Raw genomic sequence first — 24,709 nt, 5'->3', positions numbered from 1 at the left:
CTCACACACACACACAGACACACACACACTCTCACACACACACAGACACACACGCACGCACGCACGCACGCACGCACAGAGTAGCCATTAGATCTTAATGATGGAATCCATTCTGCGGGAGACTGAATCCCAATATTCTCTTCTCTTTATATTTCTGAGTTTGTTCAAGCTAAATTCTCAGCGTGCTGCACTCGTACAAAAGCCTCCTTCACGTGTGTATTCAACCACCCACACACACACACACACACACACGTGCACTTTTTAAATAGAGCGTCTTTATCCATCTTTTCCCCGTAAACCAAGATGCGTCATTACAGCTTGCTTATTGTGCTCCGAAGCCTGAGCAAACCCCTCACTTAGGCTCACTAGTGCAGTTAAAGGATGAACAACTGCTGCTTGTCTGCTTGACTCCCTACTACCTCTTTCTCTCTCTCTTTGCTCACCACTGACCATCTCCTTTACACCGTCTTTCTTTCTTTCTTTTTCTTTTTTTATATGTCTGTTTTTGACCATGGCACCAGGTTTCCTCATTAATTCAGTTGCCACTCGATTCCCAGCGATCTCACAGGCCTTAAGAGCAGAGCTTGCCTAGCTTCACACACATCCCAATTAAATTCCCTTCAAGCCCGCAGCGTGGGCGTGTGCTGCAGCGAGCAGGAGCGCCTCATCAGACGTGCTAGAGCGGCTCATCAAATGTGCTAGAGCCGTTTTCTTTCACAGCACACGTTCATTAAAGCGGCCTCGCTCTGCCAAGGGACTCGAACATCCTGGAGCGTCTCCCTCATTCTGGTCACTGCATCGTTATGTGACGTTTGGGGAATAATCGGTATTAAGATGGCTGACTTGATGGAAAAATGAACAGGCAGTTGTGAAGCATCATGAATATACTCGATCATCGAGGTCAGTTAAAATGTCTAATGTGTAATCTCTCTCTCTCTCTCTCTCTCTCTCTCTCTCTCTCTCTCTCTCTCTCTCTCTCTCTCTCAGGCGACTGACCAAGGAAAACGTGAAGCCATCGGGGAGGCAGATTGGCAAGCTGAGCCACAGTAACCCCACCATTCTCTTCGATTACGTGAGTGTTTTATCACTCATGACGGCCGTAACGGCTGGCCTGTCTACCAGCAGGCTTTCATTCAGACCCTTTTATTATCTCGCCATCACATTTCATTGCTTCTCAGATTAGGAAGTGCATTTAAATACCAATCTACTGTCTGAACGGAGTGACAAGCAAATTTAAATACGGCTCCTCTAAATTTAGCTCCTCCACAGCCAGCGATTATACAGACAATGAATCATGACATCCTGGAAGTGTTGAAACTTTCGACACTCTTGACCAAAGAATCGTAACCGCTTTATTCAGAGCTGAGTCACTGGAGCTGAATTGAAAGCTCCAGTTTGTCTGGGGAAACAATGAACCATAACAATATCTGCAGCCTAATTTAATAATAAATGTAGATGTTGTAAATATCGCAGCGCACAAAGCTTTAGGTTAAGATACGGTACTTTTGTCATTTGTATACAATACAACAAAAAAAGGGACTGTATTTGGGGTTTATTAATATCTAATTAAAACCAATTTGCTTGAGTGTCTTCAACTTGATCTCTCGTAGACACCGAGATCAGACACAGAAAGACACACAGCAAAGTGTTCTAAGTCTACACTGTGGTAACCCGCAGCAGTGCAGCCTGGGAACAGACGAACCGCTTGAGGTGTCGGTACAGTCAGCGCGCAGAACAAAATGTCAGGCTTTGATGCAGTTCCTCCTGCCCCTTAGGAGTCGAACCAAACGGCCAGGAGGTGGAGACAGCTCAGAGCGTTTCACAGGCAGAGCTGAATCAGCTCCACCTCCTTTCATTCTGCAGCGAGGACTCCAAAGGGAGGCACTATGTCCGTCTGTATACGTTTGAGAAGAGATCTCACAGGACACGTCATCATAGATGTTTAGCCTTGCAGATTAAGCAGTTTTTGAGACTCATGTCAGGCTAATTACCGTGCTCCATTCTAATGAAAGCTGCATTCTTTTTCCTTCACTCATAACAACCTGTTCCCTACCATCAGGGAACAAGACAAGTGGAAATAGGACGTTAAACTTGGAATGCAGTCCTGAGAACTGGTAGCACTTAAAGAATCAAAGAAAAATGCAATAGGAATAACGACTTAAACGGATCAGTGTACGGATCTGGACTCTGTACTGCACCTACCCCTGAGCTCAAGGAAACTTATCCTCATGTCTTCTACTTATTTTCCGTCGCATTACGTACAAGCTTCCTTGCTAAAACACGGTTTGGCACAAACTGAACGACTCTGCCGCTTTTCAAAGCTTTGACACATCCAGCAAATGTTTCTTAAACCTTCAGCAGTGTAAGATGTGAAATCTGTAACCTGTTCTCATGTGTGGTTTAGATTCTCTCTCAGATCCAGTGGTATGACAACCTCATCACCCCTGTGGTGGACTCTCTGAAATACCTCACCTCTCTCAACTATGATGTACTGGCTTGTATCCTTTACTCCGCTCGTGCTGCCAGGAAGTACAGCCCACCACCTACCCCTGTGCCAAATAATAATCCTTCTCAGCCCACACACATATATACATACATACATACACACACACGAACAATCTCCCAGGAACTTGCTGATACTCTCAAAACTCCAACCCTGTTATTTGTCTCCGTTCACAGTGACACGCAGTAGCTCACCTCGCCTCGAGTTACACCCAACCGATGTTTCCGCTCTGTTAACAAAAAAAAAAGTCTAAACGCCTCGATTGTTGTTTTTAATCGTTTTGCTAAAAATACAGCCGCTCGTGACTGATTTTGCTTCAGCGTGGTTATTATGACGACGACGGTCCTTTCGAATATATTTTGAACACGTTTAAAATATGTAAATGACTCATTGAGCTTCCCAGACTGTTGTGTTATCTGAAAAGAGACGTTGTAGGCCTTGATTCCGTTTACAGATTGCATTATTGAAGCTTTAGCAAACCCGGAGAAAGAGAAGATGAAGCACGACGACACTACGATTTCATCTTGGCTTCAAAGTAAGTCTCACCATGCTGTGACGTCGCTGAAAGGATTGCAATGATTTCCTTTGTTTATCTATTTTTGCGTGTAAAGACGGTCTGTCCTGTTTGTGTAGCGACGGTTAACTTTATACCGAGGATGTTCCACTTAATCTAAGGCTAATAATAATGGATTTTATAAAAGATATAATACTTTAGAGTTGGTGACGAGTTCTGTAAGGGTTTGGATTTTTAACCTCATGAGTCAGTAAGTTTGCCAACATTTAGCGGGCTTTGTGTTTTGCTCATAACACGACAAGCGGCATGGCTGGTGAGGGAATGACTCTAGCTGCAGTAACTGAGACGTTCTGTAACAGTAAATAGAAACCTGAACGGTTAAACAGCACCACATGCACTTCATTAAAACGTTTTAAATAGTACAGGTTGTCGCGTTAACTCGCACTTGTACAACAGAGAAGCCGTGCGCTTGAATCTGATTGGTCCAGACTAACATGTTTCTGACATCCCTTTATTATTAATTGCTGATGATGATAATACTTATTTTTTTATGATTTACAAGAGGACATGGAGTTAATTGGTTCAAGAGGATAGAGTTATTTGGAAAGTGATGATTCGCTGTGGCGACCCCTAACGGGATAAAGACCAAAAAAATTAAACACCGCATTCATTAGGTGGAAAACATTTGCTGTGGTATAAATGCAGTAACTCTCCAGACTGTATGTGGTTTTCTGAGGAAATAAAAAAACAAAAAAGCCCACACCCATGCCGTGTGTTATTGTTGCGCGATCGTGCAGTATATAAACATTATTATTAACATGTATCTGATGCATCCGGTTACTGAAGCGTTTTTATGTTCATTGTATGACACATGGCTTAATGTTAATCCCACATTTACTCTAAAGAAATAGTTTCTGTCTCTCTCAGTAATCTGACCTCTCTGCTCTTTCTAGGTCTCGCCAGTCTTTGTGGAGCAGTTTTCCGGAAGTACCCTATAGAACTGGGTGGTTTACTGCAGTATGTGACCAATCAGCTGAAGGCAGGAAAGAGGTTTGTTTTTCTAAGCTGTCGAAAGTTAAAATAAAATCCTCTTAAATCTCTGTCGAGCAATGTTTTATTAGTTTGAACATGATGTATTGAGGTGCAGGTTCTGTGTTTGTTTTTCCTCCACTGCACTCCTACACTGAAATAATTACAGTCTGTACTTTTCTGATCGAAACGGACCTGGGTCAGTACCCGAGGCCCCCGTTTCAGAGTCATTTTCTCCTTAGTTCACACTCCTGGTTCTTGGACTTGACGATGCGTCACTACTTTCAGTTATGCAACCCCTGTGTTTTTCACCTCTCCAGCTTTGACCTGTTGATCCTGAAGGAGGTGGTGCAGAAGATGGCCGGGATCGAGATCACAGACGAAATGACAGCGGAGCAGCTGGAGGCCATGACCGGAGGAGAGCAGCTTAAAGCAGAGGTGCAGAAATCCTCAGCCACAGTGTTGCTCTTTAGAAACCGTTTGTCAGCGGGTGAAGCAGAGGTTTTAGAGAGCCGCAGCGATAACTCGTTCAGATCACCTACACCAGCAATGAGAAATTTTAGTTAACACGTCAACATTTACTTAAACCCGGAACAAGAAATGTCATAATGTAAGGCTTAGTGTGAAAGAATTATTCCACTACAGCTATTGGTGACCGCAGGAACCCTGCTTCTGGTGGTTCTGTAACGGGGAAAAAAATAACAGTTAAAAATCCCCTTGTGAAATGTACGGAGCTCTTTGATATAAAGTGAAGTGTGGGTCTGTTCTACATTATGGTGGGTTAACAGGACAGGATGTACTCATGTCCTGTCCTCAGCAATGCTATTCTAATAAGCTTTTGCCCAAAATATCTCACAGAGGTGACCTGAGGTTTTTTTATCGTGAACCAGAGATGCTGCACAAAACGCTGTACTACTGCTTTGCTTTTGCAAAGTAAAGCCAGTCTCTTGCGTTAAAGATTTTGCCTTGTACAAGATGAGCACGTGTTTTAAATACGACCGTTGTCGTTCGTGTCCGTGTGTGTAGGGAGGATACTTCGGCCAGATCAGGAACACAAAGAAGTCGTCTCAGCGCCTGAAGGACACGCTGCTGGATCACGACTTGGCTCTTCCTCTTTGCCTGCTGATGGCTCAGCAGAGGAATGGCGTGGTGTTCTCCGAGGGAGGGGAGAAACACCTCAAACTAGTGGGCAAACTCTACGATCAGGTACGCACCCAGCCAGATTACAGTGCTGAAATGTGCCAGACTCTCCAATGAAGCTTTTTATTTATTTATTTATTTATTTATTTATTTATTCTTTCTAATCCTGAGGGTTTTTTTTTCCCCCATAGAGTTTGTGAAAGCATTTCATATGAACACGCACGCACAAGCACGCACACAAACCCGTTCAAACCCACAGTTTGCCTCTCTTGTTACCCAGCTGCACAGCTCAATTACTCGCTGGGTAAGCCAAAGCTCTGTTCATTTCCTCGACGTTTTCAAGACCCGCCACAATTCACAGCAGATGGTGCTAAAAACTCCACATCATCAGCTCTATTTTGCGCAGGCATACAGAATGATCCTGTCTGTTGAGCATATATCTCCCTCTCTCTCTCTTTTTATTTTTTCCCCCCTTCACACCCCTCTCTGAATGTCACAAATTAGAGCTTTTAGCAAATGCACCCTCACATCGTAGAATTGTGGGAATAATTGCCCGCGGTGTGAATGTGCAACACGCTTTTTCCCATGACCCCGGCAGGGAAGCGGTTTAATTAATACTCTGGACTTGTTTTTCTCTCTCTGCGCAGGAAGTTGCGTGTGCCTCATTACAATCAGCCGAAACGCGTCAGGCCTTCCCGCGATGCCCCGTCGAGATTGATTGACTCATCTCAGCCATTGAATGCACTTTGAAATGTGATTGCATGATTTATGCATAAAGCCCCCTTCGGCATGTCAAAAAAAAAAAAACCCAACCCTGCTTGCGCTGTTATCAAAAAACGTGCGGAATTAGTAGTTTTTGTGTCTTAGTCTTATTTTATATGCTTTAACTCCGTAGACACCCCAAGTTGTGATCTTGATGAATGGTGTTTATGAAGCAGTTCCTCTCAGCGAACAGATAAAGCCACGGGTCTTCAATTTATTTCCCAAATAAGGACGTATATAGATATTTCTGTGAATTACTGGTGCTAACGTATACTTTCCAGTTTAATTAGACGTACACTGAAGACCGTACGTAGACTAGGAGGAGTTCTTTGAGTTGTCTTTAATATCGTGCCGAGGCAAATATTTACGTATTGATTATTTGAGGCAGTAAAGCAATGAAGACACACACACACACACACACCACCTCCAAAACATTTCCTTGATTAGGCTTTGATCAGCGTTTTCCCAGCATGCACGTCAGAGCTGAGCATGCCATGTGCTTGCTGCTGTAGGATCTTCCAGCTATTGACCACATAAATATTACCCTGCGATAAATAAGCTCTGATTTCTGCTTGCCCATGCACATATCTATCTTGTTCTGGATGGCAGGTGCACACACATCGGTTGAGCAGGAAAGTGTGCACTGTGCTCATTCAACGCACCTTAGGAGTCGGGAAGTCGGAATTGTCACTTTCGACAGCGGTTTGTTCCCAATACAAAGTCTATTTATCTATTTGTCTTTTGCTTAATAACAAGCTGGCCAGCTAGGTGTGAGTGGATATTTTCCCCTGTGTAGTCAGTGTTGTAGATTCTAAAGAAGCAGAAATGTTGATTATATTCATTGTTCTAACTTAAAACTCTAGCAGATGCATCATAGACATACCGTGTCATCCATACTGGATTTTTATTCAAACTCTGAAGTTATGACAATATTTTCGAATCAACTCATTCGGTCAAATTCTACAAGGTATGTGGACGGCTGACCGTCACACCCATACGTGAACCTTTCCCCAAGGTTGAAGGCACAAAACTGAGAACTACTTTGTGGACAGCGTCACGTCAACAGCGCACGAATGACGTGCGTGACGAAGGCGTGGTGTTGGGGTGGAGTTCATTCAGCCAAATGTTGGTACAAATGATCAAACACTAAGAGTCATTAGAAAATGATGCATCCTTTTTGTTTGGGCCTTCTTTTCTGACACGCCGTCTAATAGTCGCATGCGCTGAATGTTTTTCATTTCATTCATCACCCTTTCATCTGCAACGCAAGCTATGTTTTAGGGTAATATTGCCACGAGAAATCCTCACGGACTATAACTAATTTTTATTATTATTTATTTTTATTACCAGCCTTGTTCTTTCCTTTTGCTCCTTTCATTCATCTACATTCGCTATTTATCAGTGCAACGTCACACCTCCAGCATCCCAAAGACTGAAAGAAAGGTGGATTAAAGCCTACAAGTGAAGCAAGAAAGGACACAGGAAGGTTGCAGCTCCAGATTCCCAAGAGGAGCTGGATCACTCCTGAACCATTAGAGTTGTAAAAAGCGAGACCAGCCCATTCCCCAGATTGCTCTGATGTTTGTTTCTCTAGCTGTTCTCTGACCCAGGCTACTTTCCCCATCTGTTAGCTTCTGGATCCTTTCCTTCAGTTTGCTGAAACGTGAACTAACAGTGCACAGTGTCAGAGGGCTAATTACAGCGTCCGACACGTCGAAGCACTTCATACGCTTCATTTATGCAAAGAAGAAAGTGCAGTCAGTGAAACGATCGTACTTCACTCGCAGTTTTCAGCCAGAACACCGAGTAATAATTTGTCCTTGCTGTTTATCACGGTCACAAGTTAATAGTCAAATATTTTAATTGCTGTTCAATTATTATTATTTTTTTTTCTTCAAACGATCAGTTACAAAATAACGGAGAGGGTTTAAAATATCATTTTTCTGTTTAGTTTTAGTAGACTGCTTTTGCTAAAGGTGAAGTAAGTGTATAAGTGTGTGATGTGGACCAGGAAGAGCACCGTGCTGCTGGAACAGAGACTGTAGAGACCTGTAGGAGGTCTGGATTCAGTCACGCTGGAACTGTGCTGCTCAGTCGCATGTGCGTTCGAGTCGTTTGTCGGGTAGCAGTCAGACGACGGTGAGTCGCGTTACACGGTGCGTTTGAAGGAGTCAAGAGAGTCTGGAACTAGACCGAATAAAAGAATCCTTAAGATGATTACTATCTAGGGATGTGGTAGCTCAGTGGTTAAGGTGTTTGGCTACTGATCGGAAGGTCATGGGTTCGAACCCCGGGTCCACCAAGCTGCCACTGCTGGGCCCCTGAGCAAGTTGCTCAGTTGTAAGTCACTCTGGATAAGGGTGTCTGCTAAATGCCGTAAATGTAAATGACTATAGCTGTGTCATGTATCCTCTCCTGTGGTGATTAATTCAGTGTGATTAATGTTCACATCACAGGACATATGCTGCTGTTCACTTTATTGCAGTTGGCTCGCTTTTTAACAAGTGTTTGAAGGGGAAAATACCAACTTCACTATGTCTTCAATATAAGAAGTTATTATTTATTTATGTTTAAAGCTGTGTTTTGTGAATGATGGGTAAGTTCCGAGTCTTCACGCAACCGTTTCACCCGTTTCGCAAGTCTTTTTCAGCCAAATGAAATGTGTAGAAGTTTCATATTTCATCAAAAGTCTATGGTGTCCCAGACTAAAAATATTTCCAATAAGTTGAGACTTTTGAGCAGCGCCTGACCCAGGGTTCAGCTGATGCCTTGCTGCCTTCTATTTTTTCTCTTTGCTACTTAGTGTTCTCTTTCCTGCTCTTCTTCACCCCATTAAATTGCTTTACTGGCCATCGCATTGATTTCCTGTGGGGGGGTGGGCTCCTGGTGATGAACGGCTTTAATAAACCAAGGTGCAGTTCCACAAATAAATAAGCAACCTGAGGATTTAGGACGAGAATTTGCCCAGGAGCCGTTGGGAGAGCTTTGTCTAATGATGAACAGTTTTTTCTTTTCTTTTGCTCCTCTAGTGTCACGACACGCTGGTGCAGTTTGGTGGCTTTTTAGCATCCAACCTGAGCACGGAGGATTACATCAAGAGAGTTCCTTCCATAGACGTGCTTTGTAACCAGTTCCACACTCCCCACGATGCTGCTTTCTTCTTGTCCCGCCCAATGTACGCCCATCAGATTATGGTGAGTCCAATTCAGTTGTTCATTTAACACACCGTCCAGCTTATAGGCTTAATCTCATTACTGTATCTAATCATTATTCCATCCGTTTAGTGTTTAACTTGCCTACTGATGGATGTATTGTGTAAAAAAAACAAAACGAAGCATATTAGCAAAAGCCACAGATGTAGCCTAAAATGCTGACGTGTGCCCCTCCACCCCCTCAGCCCCTCCCCTTACCTACCGTGATTTGCCTCCCTGCATTTTCTGTGCAACTTTCTCCGTATCTCCTTTGCAGCACGTTGTTAACGCTGCAGTTTACCATCACTCCTGATGCACGCTTTTTCATAAAAGTGCCACCAAATTAAATCCCTGGCTCCAGCTGTGTAGCACAGAGCTGCTTAGTGCCACTGATTTATTCCGGCTCCTTGCCAAGCAGAGCTCAGTCTCTGGCCTCGGTCCGGGAGCCATGCCCAGTCCGGTTTTATTTCACTGACACGGCCACTGCGCCATCCGTTTCTTGTTTTGCTCCTGAATGGGCTAATCGTTACGCCTTCCCTTCCAGGCCAAGTACGACGAGCTGAAGAAGGCCGAGAAGGGAAACCGGCAGCAGCAGAAGGTCCACAAGTACATAGCGGCGTGCGAGCAGGTGATGGCGCCCGTGCACGAAGCCGTCGTCTCTCTCCACCTGCCCCGAGTGTGGGACGACCTGCGTCCGCAGTTCTACGCCACCTTCTGGTCACTCACCATGTACGACCTGTCCGTCCCCCATAGCGCCTACGACCGTGAGGTCAACAAGCTCAAGATTCAGATGAAAGCCATCGAAGAGAATCCAGAGATGGTAGGACTGTCACTACCAGATCACATGACTAAGACTTCTTAAAACGTCTTAGAGATTTTTTCTTTAGATAAGAGTAATAGAATTGCGTTTAGCGCTTGATCTAATACGCATCATTAAACGGGCAGATCCACATGAGACTGAACTTCGGAGAGTGTTTGAAAGTAGAATACAATAAATATGAAATAAATAAATGGTGTGTTTTAATATGAAACAAAAAGCTGATTCACAAACCTGACACCAGGCTGGATCCCTAGCATGTGAAGAGGATCTCTATCATTTTGTTTATATTTATATCTAATTCACACCTGAATTATACCAAACTTCCTCTGTGTTGTTGTTTCACTGATAAAGCCGCTGAACAAAAAGAAGAAGGAGAAGGAGCGGTGCACAGCGCTGCAGGACAAGCTGCTGGAGGAGGAGAAGAAGCAGTTGGAGCATGTGCAGAGGGTCCTGCACCGCCTCAAGCTGGAGAAGGACAACTGGTTACTCACCAGTGAGTACTCCACTCCTCCTTTCTCTCACTGCGTCAGACTTTCTCATCCTGTGTGGCTCTGCCAACAACACGCCGTTCTTCTCTCCTGATAATTTCTTTGTCTTTGCTCATGGTGAAAGATATCGAGGACACGGTTTAGATTCAAACAAGCCTGCTGTGACCATGCGCTCGCTTTGTTTGCCATCGCTCGTTAGCTTTTGGCTGTTCAGGAGAGCACAACGATCTCAAAAAATACAAACACTTCCCAAAATCGCTGTTTCTGTTGCCATTTAAAACACTTACTTGAATGGTTTTAGTAGTGAGTACTTTGTGCCGTCCCAAATTCCAGTCCACTGGTGATAAATATAGCAATTATAATTTTGTTAATCCCATTTAATTCTTAGTTCATTTAAGCCATATCACACAATCCAGGCTGCAGTCATGTGATCGTGATCTTTCCTTTATACAACAGTCAACAGAAAATATAGTGTTTATTCTGTATATGTATGTATGTATTTATTTATTTTTTTCTGGTTCCACTAGCAGAAATAGTCTAAAGAAGCCAAACTCCCTTTGTAACACATCTAGTTGTCTCTCACTGATTTGTACATGAAGGTGCTTCAGGTGAAATCAAGTCCCTTCTTCCTACACAGAGAAGCATCCGAATGTGGATATGAGAAAGAGCATAAAAAAACCAATCGAATTAGTGAGTTGCTAACAAATAAGTTTTATTATAGGGTGACCCTATATATGCATACTTCAGTTTGTAACTTGGATAGGAACAGACATGTTAAAAATTCTTCTTCTTCTTTTTGTTGAACTTCATGGTAAGCAGATCTAGTTATTAATGTCATCGGTGCATTGCTGTACCTGGGATGTTTTCTCATTTTACCCTTTTTCTCTCTCTCTTTTTTTTCTCCTTCTACCGTTCCAGAATCCACAAAGAACGAGACCATCACTAAATTTCTTCAGCTCTGTCTGTTCCCACGTTGTGTCTTTTCAGCCATCGACGCCGTCTACTGCGCCCGCTTTGTCGAGCTCGTGCACCAACAGAAAACCCAGAACTTCTGCACACTACTGTGTTACGATCGTGTGAGTCTTCCGAACTTTTTCCGAGCGCATCCAAGCAGCCGCTGGTTCTTTTAGAAGTAAGCAAGCACATGCGTAATGAATAGCTGTTCGGTTAGTTTTGGAGAGGACAACAGCCAAAGCCAGCAGCCTCACACTGGTTTGTGTTTGTGTAAATGGCAATTTCCTGCTGGGCCTAATTGTGCCAAGTGTTTGATAACGTGCATTAAAGCAGCGGCGTGTAAAAAGCTTGTTTATGGTGATGCTGGGAATATGTCTTCCAGTGTACTCACAGCCTCTTCTCTCACTTCTTTCCTACTCCTCCTGTCTTTCGACCTCTCTTACTGTCATCCTTTCCTCAGGTCTTCTCCGATATCATCTACACGGTGGCGAGCTGTACTGAGAACGAGTCTCGCCGTTACGGCCGTTTCCTGTGCTGCATGCTGGAGACAGTGACACGATGGCACAGCGATAAAGCCATCTACGAGAAGGTGCAGAACTGAATCTTATTTTTATCCGTTTATTTCTTTCCTTTTTGTGAAGTATGCAGGGCCACACAAGTGAACCCACGACGCAGGTGACCGTGTGCTGTGACGGTTCCATAATGTAAAAGTCTAATTATTAACAATTTCCCAAATTTCTTTTTCCACATTTTCTCCAGCACTCAGTGACTAATGCTATAATACCGATACCTTTTGTTTTCGGTGTAGCATGAACATTTATTCTTGGTTTCCTCTGTGCACATGCCAGCTGAGTGACTCAGTATTGGCATGAATGACCTTCTGTTTTTAGACCTGCAAATTTAAATGACGTGCGTTCGTCACTATGCTCTCTCTGCCAGGAGTGCGGCAATTACCCAGGGTTCCTAACCATTTTCCGAGCCAGCGGCTTTGACGGAGGAAATAAGGCGGACCAACTCGACTACGAGAACTTCAGACACGTCGTTCACAAATGGCATTACAAGCTGACTAAAGTTAGTGTTTGTTGCCCCTCTCTCTCTCTCTCTCTCTCTCTCTCTCTCTCTCACTCTCAACGGGTTCCTTGTTGTAGGAAAATATTGAATGTTTGGAGATAATGTACACATAATATAAAGTAGACTCCCGTTACTCTGACACTTTAGTTGTGTTTAATGTTCTAAATAAAATGCAAGTTTCTTTTATCATTAACAGCTAGAAACACTAGTCAAACTTTGAAGTCATAAGACAAAAAAAAATGCAGGGTTATCTTACTGAGACAAAGGCCCTTTGTCCTGCAGTCCTTTACCCCTGATTGTGTTGTGACAAAGCACTGAAACTGGAGACTCCTTCTCACCAAAAATATGTTAACAATTACACACTTTTTTGCTGTAAGTGTCCGTGTGTGAGCTGTTAATACAAACACGATTGTGTAAGTTCATGTGTAATATCTGCCCGATTATTATTATTATTATTATTATTATTATTATAGTTCTAGAAATGTAGAGTTCAACAGCTCTGTTAGAATCAACAGTATGAGCTTGGCTTTGCTATGGGCAGGATTTATCCCCCCTTCTTTGTAGAGGTAGGGTTTAATTGGGTTTTTTTTATTATTGTAGGCATGTTATACAAATGTTGAAGGGAACTGAAAAAGCAGTAGCTAAAAGGACTAATCAGTTTTCCTTCATGTACCTCAAACCTTAACTATATTTTCTTTTACATTTTTTCCTGCCGCTCTTGCTCCGGTGGATGTAGTGGACTGAGTACTGCTTGGTTTTGTGCTCACTTGTAGCACTTTGATTTGTAGTTTTAATGCCATTAAATTAAACTGGATGGTACTTGCAGATTTCCTGGCCTGTAATTTAACAAATAATGTTGCCTCTTGCCTTGAAGGAAGGCTTCTAGGCTCGTCGCTCCACGCTGTGTTTAGTCATCGTTGTGTGTATCCATAAAGTAACAAAATAATGACAGCTTTTGGAAAAACCTCTTAAAGATGTTGCTGGTATGGGTCCTTTAATTTAGTTTTGTACCGTCCTCGCCGGGAGCCCATTAGCGGGGAAAAAGAAAATCAGTCCATCCAAAAGGCCAGATATTGCAGGCTGATTAACTGGGCTATTATAATGCCACCTACAGTCATAAAGCCTGTGTTTGCCGCATGATCATGATCTTTTCTATAAATAAAATCTAGTTAATAATATGATTCTCATTATTGATGCAAACTGATCCCTGTGGTCTTAACAGGGGTGAGAAGGAAAGCTTTGTAGTGTTTGTCATACAAGTCTCTCTTTTTTTTTTTATTAGGAACATCTCTATATTAACACATTCATGCAGCTATTTAATCAGCCAATCATGTGGCTGCATAAACTCATGTAGGTGTGGGCCAGCAACTACAACTGCAGAAGACCACGTCAAGTTTCACTTCTGCAAGCCAGGAGCAGAAAGCTGGGGCTGTAGTGGACACGGACAAACGAAAACTCTTGAAGACTCGGACAAATGTAACCTGATCTGATGAAGCTCGATTTCTGCTGAGGCACACAGACGATCGGGTCAGAATTTGATACCATGGGCTCAACCTTGCCTTGTGTCACCGGTCCAGATTAGGAAAATATCGAATATTTGTTGCTGACCATGTGAATCCATTAATGACCTCAATTTAGCATTTTCTTATGACTACTTCTAGAATGTTAATGGACCATTTCACAAAGCAAGTCATCTCAAACTGAACAATGAGTTCAGTGTTCTCTAGTGGTCTTTTTCAGTCACCCACCGCATCTGAATCCTGTAGATTCAGAGATTCACAGCATGAAAATGCCCCTGAAAAATCTGCAGGAATGAATCACACGATGAACCGTCAAACATGGACCGCACTGAAAGGAATGTTTCTCGTGCAATCCAAGCCCTGAAGAAATGAGACCAAAGAAAGGCCCGCTATTAGTATCGTGTGTCTAATAAAGTGCGTAGTCAGTGTAGATCATCTAAGTTTTAATAAGACTTGCATTTTGTGTGTTCTCTAGGCTTCAGTGCACTGTCTGGAGACGGGCGAGTACACCCACATTCGCAACATCCTCATCGTGCTGACCAAGATCCTGCTGTTCTACCCGAAAGTGCTGAACCTGGGTCAGGCGCTCGAGTGCCGGGTGCACAAGATCTGCCAGGAGGAGAAGGAGAAGAGGCCTGATCTCTATGCTTTAGCCATGGGGTACCTTGCATTCTGACTGGGCTGTACCATTTCTGGAATAGTTAGGGTTTTTTCCAGGGTTTAACTGGTGGCACAATGCTGTGAAATTTGGGGTGATTTTGGTGTATTTGTATTAAGCTAACATGACCTGGTTTTACTGTCTGATCTGTTCATCTGTAGTTTTCAGTAGAAAGGGTCGGTATGGGGTTCAGTGAAATTGAGCAGTAACCGCTGTGTTTGCCACGGTGTTTGCCGTTCCTTTTCTGTTCCCACTCTGCAGCTTAGTTTCTTTTTAAGCTGGGCTCGATCCTTGAAACCGGCTTACGGTACTGTATTGTCTTATTGATGAAATCTGGAGTCTGGAGTGAAGGGTAATCGTCTCTGCTTAGTGAGCAGCTCACTAAGTGGAGCGAGGCATAACGCTCTCGCTTTTCCCTTTTTTCTTTTTTTTTCCAAAAGCTTTTATTTTAGCTCCGTTAATCCAGGCGATGGGCAAGAACGATGAGGTCAGCTTTGCTTTAAGAGCCTTCTACATTGGAGCATAATGAAGTCCATTAATTCACCTCAGCCTGTCCTGTCACGATAAATGTGATCTTATCAGTCAGAAAAAAGTTTTTCTTTTCCCCCAGTCTACTCTAGGCCTGTCTTTTGATTACATTTTCAGCATTTGGCAGGTGCTTTTATCCTGTCTCAAAAACATGTCCTCATGCTAGGACTAATAAGACTTTAAACCTCTATTAGAGAGGAATTCATACAGCGACTTGGTAAACAACTATTCAAGTATTTTCTGTGTGCTCCAGGATGCAGGCTTTTCCAACTCTGCTAAATTGCACCTTTCATTTTTGGCTTACGGCTTAATGTTGGTCACATGATCATCAAGGGTGTTTCCAGGAGGAGCTGAATTCGACATCTGTCGATCAGTTCGTTCCATTTAAGGTTAATGAGGAAGTGATTTCCACTAACCGATGTAGGGAATTTTCACCCCTGAGGCTTTTAAAAGCTCCAGCCTTCCCTATGGGTTAATTGAAGTGACAAATAATACTCAACTTGTTTATGCCACCAGCGTGACTTCTAATCTAACCAGGTGGAGGGCAGTATTGATCTTTTGCACTCGTATAGATGTACACAATCAACAAGAAAGTGGGAATCAACATTGCAAGCTCTAGGCGAATACACTCAAACCACTAAGGAAATCATTTTCAGGCATATAATCTCTTGCTGTATTTTAAACCAGGCTGTTCCTGCGTTTGTTCTTGTTAAATGTCACATCAGTTAGTGCTGTAGATGTTTGACTCTGCACCACTGTGTGCTCTGTGATTTTTAACCGTGTATGTGACTTGCAGCTACTCTGGCCAGTTGAAAAGCAGGAAAGCTCACATGGTGCCTGAGAACGAGTTCCACTACAAGGAGCCGGCGAGCACCGCCAACCCTGGCGCCCTGCAGAACGGCCCGGGCAGCTCCGGCAAGCCTGGCACTGCCACCCCTGCCTCTGCCAACACTGGAAAAAACGAGGAGGGTGCTGCTGAGGACACGGGTGAGTTCCATGTCTAAATGTAGACGACGCTCTATAGTGGGGTCCAGAAACTTTCCTGTGGCGGTAGTTTTCAAACAAGATATTTCTTGTTCATTTCGAATAGACTTCAGACTTTAGACTTCAGGACCGTATGTGGTGTTTAAAAATGTATTGGGTAATTAGAAAAAAAAACAAACAAAATCATGGGCTGTACTGTGTTGGATACTAACCACTGCACAGATGCTGTGAGCGAGGAGTCTGTTCTTATTTATTTATTATTTGTCAAGACTTGCATGAAATCTTTTAATTAGGAATGACAAACAAAACTGCACCTTTCCCGTAAGTCTTAATGAGCATTTTTGCTCAAATGCAGATGTTCAGCTGTTCATTTGTGCAGCTAGCTATCGGTATGCTCGAATACTTTGCCTGCGCATTGTTAAGATTATTTAAGAGGGCGAGCTTATCAGCAGCCTTCAGTTAAGCCCAACAGAACGGATTCACAGTCTTTAGCTTTGTCTTCGATATAAATACATTTTGATAGGATTTTTCATTTTTATCCTAAATAACACCATCACATGAATTTAACCGCCGAGTGACTGACTAGTGAGAGTCATGTTCTCTCTGTTGTCTTCCTCTATGTTCAGTCTTTCACTCGGCTGCCTCGCATTATGTGTGGATTATATGTCGTGGTCATGAGTTTTTACCTTACTGAGCTCCATTAATTTATTCCTGGTGGTCAGTAAAGGTGGCACGGAGTCTTATTTCTCCAAGGTTAAATGGTTCTGTTCTAATTTGCTTTTCTTTAATTCACACGATCTTCTCCTTGGTTCTCATGCTCCTAATGATGACCCTTCTGTCAATAACTTCATTAGTGTGTCTTCGAGGAGATTTTAAATGATTCATTCGTCAATTAAAAAAAAAAAAAAACCCACACTCTCAATTATTAGTAGATTCTGACCGAGCAGGTTTCCAAAGTTATTTTGCTTTTAAAACACACATTTCTTTACTTAGGCTATTCAAACTTTGATTAATGTTGCTTTTTGTTTTTTTTTTTGTTTTCTTCCTTTTTTTCCTATGGATTATTTCTAAAACAGTTAGTAAAGCAAGGATGTATTAGCAATCTGCGCTTTTGCTTGGATTAATGCTAAAGAATGCAGTGTGCATTTGGTATTTTCAGACAAATCTAAGGACAAATCTCAGGGGGCTCAGAAAACGGCCAGCAAGAACCCAACCACTGCGAATAAAGTGAGCAGCAGCAACGGCAGCAGCACACCTAACAGGTACACCTGAGGCCTGCTCCCAACACACACACACACACACACACACACACACACACACACACACACACACACATACACACACCTGCAGCACAACCTCCTCTAAAAGCACTGCAGAATGATGTACTGCTCTCATCTCTTGGATAACGTTATTAAAAGGTTAGTCCCCGAGGCAAGCAAGTTTAGCACCAGCTTATTATTTCATACTACTTGGCAAATAAATCAATCTTTTATCAAAGTCTACCTTTCTTATGAACTGCATAATCAAATTTGAACAGTGTTCCAGGCAGGAACCTGCTTACTGTTCTATTAAATTAAGCTATTGCTGAAAAGAAGCCCTTTGAAAGAAGCCATCTTGGTGTGATATGGTTGTTACACCATCCAGACGATTGCGAAAGGCCTTTTAAATTGGATGTATAAAGCATCATTTTGAAAGGAGACATCAAAGGAGTTGTACAGCAAAGGTCTGTACAAAAAAGGTCTCCATTAAGGCCCATTCAGGACCAGTGGGAACGTAATGAGTTTTGTAATGGTTCCTACAGGCTCCGCTCTACTTTGCTGAGGTCAGAGACAGTGCCATTGTCAGATACTGGATTGGAGTATAATTCACCACAGTGCAAAAGGAGCAAGAGGTCAGGATGTTGCCCTGGGATTTATAGCTAATATTCAAAGTTCAGAACATATTCATCAGTACGTTGTTTGGGTATCGAAGGAAGTGTAAAATATTCACCTGCAAGTCTGTAACGTTTATAGTGAATGTAACCAGGATTTATTTGTTGATGTAGTTCATTTTTGTAGAGGTTTTTAATAGTCTTGTGTTTTTTTTTTTTTTGCTTGATGTTTTAAGGATGTCTACAGGCTTGTAGAGCTTCCAGAAGTGGGTAATGTTTTACGTTGAGCCAAGTACTCACAGTGTATATAATGTTGTTGTTCCAGCATCAAAGGGAGCAAAGAGAAGGAGGACAAGGAGAAGAGTGTGAAGGAGAAGAAGGAGAAGAAGGAGAAGGCCACTGCTAGCACTCCAGAGGCCAAGGCAGGAGGGAAGGAGAAGCAGAAGGAGGAGAAAGCAGGTGACACCAAGGACAAGGTGCCCAAGGCTGAGAAGGACAAGAGGAAGGATGACAAGAAGGACGAGAAGAACAAGGGCGACGCCAAGGCTGCAGACAAAGAGTCATCCAAGGAGCGAGACGTGGCCAAAGAAGGCAAGCAAAAGGAAGGCAGCAAGGGCGAGAAAAATGCTGGTTCCCTTAAGTCCCCTGTTCCCAGATCAGAAGGAATCGACTCTGAACGGGGTGAGGCACATTTTTATAGTACAGAGCTGATTTGTAATCATTTCTTCCCAGTATTGTAGGTGTTGGTTTTACACACCTACAATAGAGTAACGTTGCTACCTCTCGCAACTGGGTGACTTTAGCAACAAATAATACACTTTCTTTCTTATACTTTAAGACTAATGTTGCCACATTACATGGGAAAATAGGATCATTTCAGCACATCCAAGAGATGTTTTATCACGGCTATTTTGTCCTATTTTTAAAAGAATCTTGGCCAAGAAGGTGGCTTTAGGTCGGGGAAAAGAAACAAATTGAAAACTCTAAATAATGCATTTTCCTTCCCTGCTGCAGGAGGGTGTATATCTTCTGTATATCTAGACCACCATTGGAAATTATTATTAGTTTAAAATCGAGCAATTTCACACTTAAAGTAAAATGTGTTGGATGCTGATCCTCGTTATGCTTAAATGGCTGTCCAGGCTCAGGCTGTGACATGGTCAGGTAGCTTCAGTGTCAGAGTTTCACACAGTGCAACCTCTGGCCTCATGTAGTAGTTGAATGTGTACAAGCTAGTCTACCTGACGAAGACTTTAAGACCCTTTGTGTCGCAAGGTGGTGTTTAGATGTGGCTTATTGTTGTGATTAGCAGGTCTCCACAATGCTTTGACACTAATCTGCAAGCATGGAAAGCAGAGAAGGTTGCCATTCAGTTCACCACCATTAGGCCACCAGTTGCCTTCGAAAATCTACCCCCCAAAATCTAAGTGATAGACTATGCAAGATCGTGCAGAGAGGTTTTTTTGCAGGGTGCTTGGTCTCCAAAGCCCTTGCTACCTATTACGACTCTTGACCTTTTCTGGATGGTCAGCACAACCCGTGGGAACATACTCTGCCCTTCTACTCTCAGAAAACGAGAAGTCTTTGAGATAAGAGACGCAGTGTGACTTGTTTTCTGTTTATGAAGATATTACTCTTCAGATTTATATTTGCTTCATGAAGCATTCGGACATACTAAGAGGAGATGCCAACTCCATATGGTCTTTGAGGACTAAAACCTCCTCATCAATACAACATCTATCAGACTGTATATTTATAATCACACCCTTCAGTGCCACCCATATGAGGATGAGGTTCCCCTTTGAGTCTGGTTCCTCTTAAGGTTTTTTTCCTTTACCATCTATGGGAGTTTTTCCTCCCCACAGTCACCTGAGTCACCTCAGACTTGCTAACATTAATCTTACATTTTTGTATTATTTTAATCGTTATATTAACCTTTTGGTTTGTTTGTTGTGTAAAGCTGCTTTAAGACAATGCCAGTTGTTAAAAGCGCTATACAAATACATTAGAATTGGCTCATTCAGAGATTTGCAGCAGGGCTGTAGAAAGACTGTCTGCAAGATCATCAAATGGCTTTTTGTAAAAGGAGGTTGCACTTTGCTACTTTCAGTGGCCAAAAGTACCAGACCTCTCTCTCAACTCCAGACTCTCTACAGCGTGTTCTCCTTTGAGCAGTTTATTGTAACTCGAAACAAATCTTAGGTCAGTGCTACAACTTACCGGATGTGTAAATAGAGCTAATAGTCATTAATGTCTGGTACTACAGTTGCATTCTTAGTCCAGACCAGGACATGACAACCATTGAGGGGTTTAGAAAGTCCTGATGCTGTCCACGCTTTTCTTTATAATCTCCTTCCCACTCTGTGTGTGAGACTCCCACAGAGCACAACTTTTCATTAAGTAGGAGTAGTCATAGCAAACGTTTTCTAAGCTATCAGCGTCTCATCAACAGATGAATGGATCAGTATGTTGTACCATCAATAGACAGCCAAAAAGTATTCCAACATGGCACAGGTGGCCACAAATGCACTCTGTTTCTAGGATCTTTGCTTGGCTTGTCCTTTACCATGGATTTGGCGAATGATTGCCACATGGCTTAGGAGCTTTAGCCTGGGGGTTGTCTACTTGCTCTGTAGTGTGGCATTTGGCCATCTCAAGTCTGTGTTAGAGAATTCCTAACCAGCAGCTGGGGCATGCACTGTGCCATGGGACTTGGAAAAAACGTAGCACTTGTATGGCGGAGAAAAAAAAAACAAACTGTTGTTTTGCCATTGAGAATTCTTTACGGTTGGTCTGTCACTGCACCACACCGGAGAAAAGCTTCTGGTCTTTATGGAGAAGAATGTGAGAATGACGTACAGAAGTGCGCTCTAGCAGGTGATATGTGGGTTGTCATGGCTGTGACTTCTCTTCTTTAAATAGACCTGCTGTCATTGGTGCTTCTGATGCTGGTCCTACCTGAGGCAATTTCTATAATGAGATATTGAACAGAAGTTCAAAAACCAAATAAAAAATCCCTCAGCGTATATAATACTGGAGTTTAAAGCTTAGGCTATATTGTGAGTGCACACCATGGGCTAAAGGACTTCTGTATCATCAGTCTAATAAATAGCATCAATGCCTAGGATTTTAAAAAAACCTTTGAATTTATTGGCCTGTTGTTTTTGTGTTCTTCTTTCTCCTCTAGAACAAAAAAGACGAAAGCTCGACACACACTCTTCACCCTCACACTCGTCTGCAGTTAAGGTTAGTATGGCCTGAGGAGGGCCGTTTTCCTCTTGTCCCCTCCCTCCACATGCCAGAGTTCAGGGGAGGCCTCTGGAACCCAGCCTTCATAGGAGAGCAGTAGGGGGGAGAAGTTAAACATCACATGGACTATTTTTTTGGAGAATCTATTTTTAATACGTAGAATTTTTTAAATGCTAGAATTCAATGGACTTGCCAAAAATGTAAACCTTCGCATCAGATTTTTTGCTCCCCATTTTGTATATTCTTTGCTGAAAAAACAGCTGTCAAGTGCCTTGGAAAATATTTTTTTGTCACATAAAGCATTTTTTTGGTAAATATAGATATTATATTTTTGTAAATCACCCTTCAACCTTTTTTGAATTTTTAAAAAAAAATTTGTGAGCGGCTTTCTTCGGCTATAGCGTTAAAATCCACCAAGAAAGAGTAAGAGTAAATAATTGAGGCCACCACTTTTTAAGCACCGAGACGAGCGAATGTTTGCTGGAAGTAGAGCATCGAGTCGTGGCGCCCTGGCATCCTAGAGCGGTTGGAATAAGCGCATTCTCCTGCTTAGCTGTGACGTCCATCCTGGATCCTCCTGACGAGACCAAGCTACCTTTATACCTCCTGCACTGTGGTTCCAGTGCTTTTTTTTTTTTTTTTTTCATCCTCCACCTACCTGTTTGATGGCGGAAAGTGGCCCAGTGGTGCCAAAGCTGCAGAGTTTTTTTTTTTTTCTTCTTCTTCTTTTCTTTTCTTTTTTGCCCCCTGCTCCCCCAGATCTTCGCATCTTCAACAAAAGGCACATATGCCTTCCAGCCATCCAGGGAAAACCCCATGATGCATCACCAGCAGCAGCTGCATAGTGAGAGGGAGGAAAGGCTACCGGGGGAAAAAAGCATGGGCAAAGCCTTTCCAGAAGGAGCTGCTTATCTGCAACCAGGGAGCTTGTTGTAATTCTATATGCACCCTAACTCCATATGCACCCAACCACCAAGACCTTATAATAAACCAACAAAATTCACTACTATCTTACATACCAGGGCACTTTAATGTAGCACTGGAGCATTCCTCCATTTCAGAACGCTAACTGAAGTTAATTATCTCCTCCAGCACACACGCTGCACTGACTAAATAGAATGTATTATTTATTTCAACCAAAAAAGAAAAAAAAACAAGAAACACACACACAACCCAGTATAACACACACTACAGGTTCTCCAAGCACATCTAGTCTCCGATTCATCCTGCATAGACCACAGTTTAGTCTCCAGTTGTTTCCTCCACTAACCATGTGAAAGTTCTAGTCTTTGAAGGTCTCTATGGGGGATGTGTTGAATGGCGGCCAACCGTCCCCACCCCCCAACCCCTTTCTCCTGCTGTGTGCCAACTTCTTCAGCTCATCTGTCATCTCCGTTCATTCCTACAGGACAATCTCAATGACTTCAAGGACTCAGCCACCAAGGTGCATATTATTTGAAATTTATTACTTGAAGCTTTTTCATGTTTACATAATGTTTTTGTATACAGATTGATTGATTGTATTTGGTAGCATGGACTTTTAAGGCCTTTGGGGTACTTCCTTATATTGTCTAGTAAATCTTCTCCACTGAATTTTTTTTGGGTTCAGTACAGCTATTGGAAAATCTTGAAGTCCTAGAGGGACTGATGTAGTGATGTCACACTGCTGTTACATAAAATGTCAGTGTTCATCCTTCAGCATGGCTGATATCTCGGTTCTAAGCAGACGGTGTGGTTTGTTTATTTCTTTCTTGCTTTCTTTTATTTATTTATTTATTTTATGACTCGGGCAGTAGTTTCAGTTATAGCATAAACCAGCAATATTTATATTAAGCACTACTTTAAATACATGATTGTTTCTATGGTAACAGCAGGTTCCGTAGATTCGGATGCGTGCAGCACACAAACACAACCTTAATAACAAATGGATGGTTTCATGTGTAAGGATGGCAAACCTTATTGTTGATGTAGAAAAGCTTTGTTTGTACGTGTAGATTAACGTGCATGGAAGTCTTCCAACTTGGTGGAAATGTTAAGGAGAGAGAAGTTCTAACGTTCCACTTTCCCAGTCACATGACAAGCTGCCTTCTTTTGGTCTTAAGAGAGAGAGAGAGAGACACGGAGGAAAAGCACTAGTCAGGGAGCAACTGCTACTAAAGACATATAACAACAAGGACTAACTGTAAAGTGCAATGAATCGTTTATTTACATGTGTATAAATGTTGGCTGTGGTACAAGTGGAATAACACACTTAGGGCTGTCGCTTATTGACACTCTGTATTATCCACCCTGTCATCATCTAACAGTGATGTTTGTGCTGTACAGTCTTTTTTTTCGTCCCGTCTTAATGTGGATTGTTGGAAGTCCATTTCAAAAACTTGCGTTTTTATTATAATTTTTTTTAACAGATCCCCCCCCCCCACCTTTTTCCTTGCTAGCAAGCTCCAAGATGCTAATGTGTGCGAGTCGCTATCAAGTGTTAAGTTGCCGAGTCACTCGTGTGAGCTGCAACAATTATCACTTTTTTCCCCTTAGATGCAAAACGGTAGTAGCTATATATACACCTCGAAAGACTAACTAGCCAAGCACTTAATAATATCCTGTGAAAATGCTGCTACTAGTTTGCTACTAGACCGAACACAATGACCGGAATAGGTGAAATCCCAGTAATAAGTCTTTCTTCTGTTATTGTGTGTTAAACTGTAAGTGGATATTAGTCCAGTGGTTGGGGGTTTTCACTTTACAGTGTTGTATCTAATTTCCCATCAAAGCTCTTTGTCTCTAGTCAGAGTTTGATTAGGAAAAGCTCATGTAGAGCAGGTGGTTATTAAGTATTGTGAGTTTATTCAGGAAGCTTATAATTGGGGCAAAAACCATGCTGATGAATGTAGCCCTGATTCCTTTTTTGCCTCTTTTTATGAGGTGAACCAACACATTAAGCTGATTTTCCTTTAAATTTTCCTAAGGTATTAGGTGTTGGGAGCATTTTGGTTTTCAGGACTTTATAAAGTCAGCGCAATAAAATCTCTTTAACAAGATTCAGCTCAACCTGCATGCTGTAAAACCACAAAACCCTTCATTAGCCCAAAATTTGTGCTTCTTTGGAAAGAAATCACATCTTGTATCTCATAAACTACCTTTTTCCTTGCAGCTTCCCAACACACACACGCACACACACACACACACAGACGCGTGCATTCCTGTGCACAAACACTTCACAATCTGCTAATGTAATTTCTTTCCCACAATATCATCTATTTTCTCTGCTTGCTTCCGCTCTCCTGAGCCTCACTTAGTCTTCTTAGCATCTCATTGGACGCCTTGCTCGCTCTGATATTCCTCAGCTCTCTTCCACTGGTTGACTGATAAGAGTTTTTCTTCCATTATGGCCTCTGAAAGCAATGGCAGGATATTTGAAAATATGCTGA

At 42.5% G+C, this 24,709-nt stretch overlaps 1 protein-coding gene across 4 annotated transcripts in view; it reads left to right on the top strand.

The window, feature by feature from the left end:
* The window catches only part of thoc2 (THO complex 2), a 71,465-nt gene that overhangs the window by 33,592 nt on the left and 13,164 nt on the right, over window positions 1-24,709 (top strand). For all 4 annotated transcript variants that reach the window (XR_007138233.1, XM_047802041.1, XM_047802040.1 and 1 more), the window contains exons 16-33: window positions 988-1,072; window positions 2,405-2,498; window positions 2,958-3,038; window positions 3,971-4,067; window positions 4,367-4,484; window positions 5,073-5,252; window positions 8,978-9,142; window positions 9,684-9,959; window positions 10,311-10,452; window positions 11,366-11,523; window positions 11,862-11,990; window positions 12,341-12,472; window positions 14,468-14,652; window positions 15,975-16,165; window positions 17,322-17,424; window positions 18,358-18,713; window positions 21,220-21,278; window positions 22,690-22,725. Coding sequence is in view for 3 of the 4 variants with exons in the window: in XM_047802041.1 (XP_047657997.1) it covers window positions 988-1,072; window positions 2,405-2,498; window positions 2,958-3,038; window positions 3,971-4,067; window positions 4,367-4,484; window positions 5,073-5,252; window positions 8,978-9,142; window positions 9,684-9,959; window positions 10,311-10,452; window positions 11,366-11,523; window positions 11,862-11,990; window positions 12,341-12,472; window positions 14,468-14,652; window positions 15,975-16,165; window positions 17,322-17,424; window positions 18,358-18,713; window positions 21,220-21,278; window positions 22,690-22,725 (2,587 nt within the window). In the remaining variant the exon portion in view is untranslated. The remainder of the gene's footprint in view (window positions 1-987; window positions 1,073-2,404; window positions 2,499-2,957; window positions 3,039-3,970; window positions 4,068-4,366; window positions 4,485-5,072; window positions 5,253-8,977; window positions 9,143-9,683; window positions 9,960-10,310; window positions 10,453-11,365; window positions 11,524-11,861; window positions 11,991-12,340; window positions 12,473-14,467; window positions 14,653-15,974; window positions 16,166-17,321; window positions 17,425-18,357; window positions 18,714-21,219; window positions 21,279-22,689; window positions 22,726-24,709) is intronic.

Source organism: Tachysurus fulvidraco, chromosome 17, assembly GCF_022655615.1.
Source record: "Tachysurus fulvidraco isolate hzauxx_2018 chromosome 17, HZAU_PFXX_2.0, whole genome shotgun sequence".
NCBI classification, from domain to species: Eukaryota; Metazoa; Chordata; class Actinopteri; order Siluriformes; family Bagridae; genus Tachysurus; species Tachysurus fulvidraco.
This window is presented reverse-complemented; position numbering and strand designations above follow the sequence as displayed.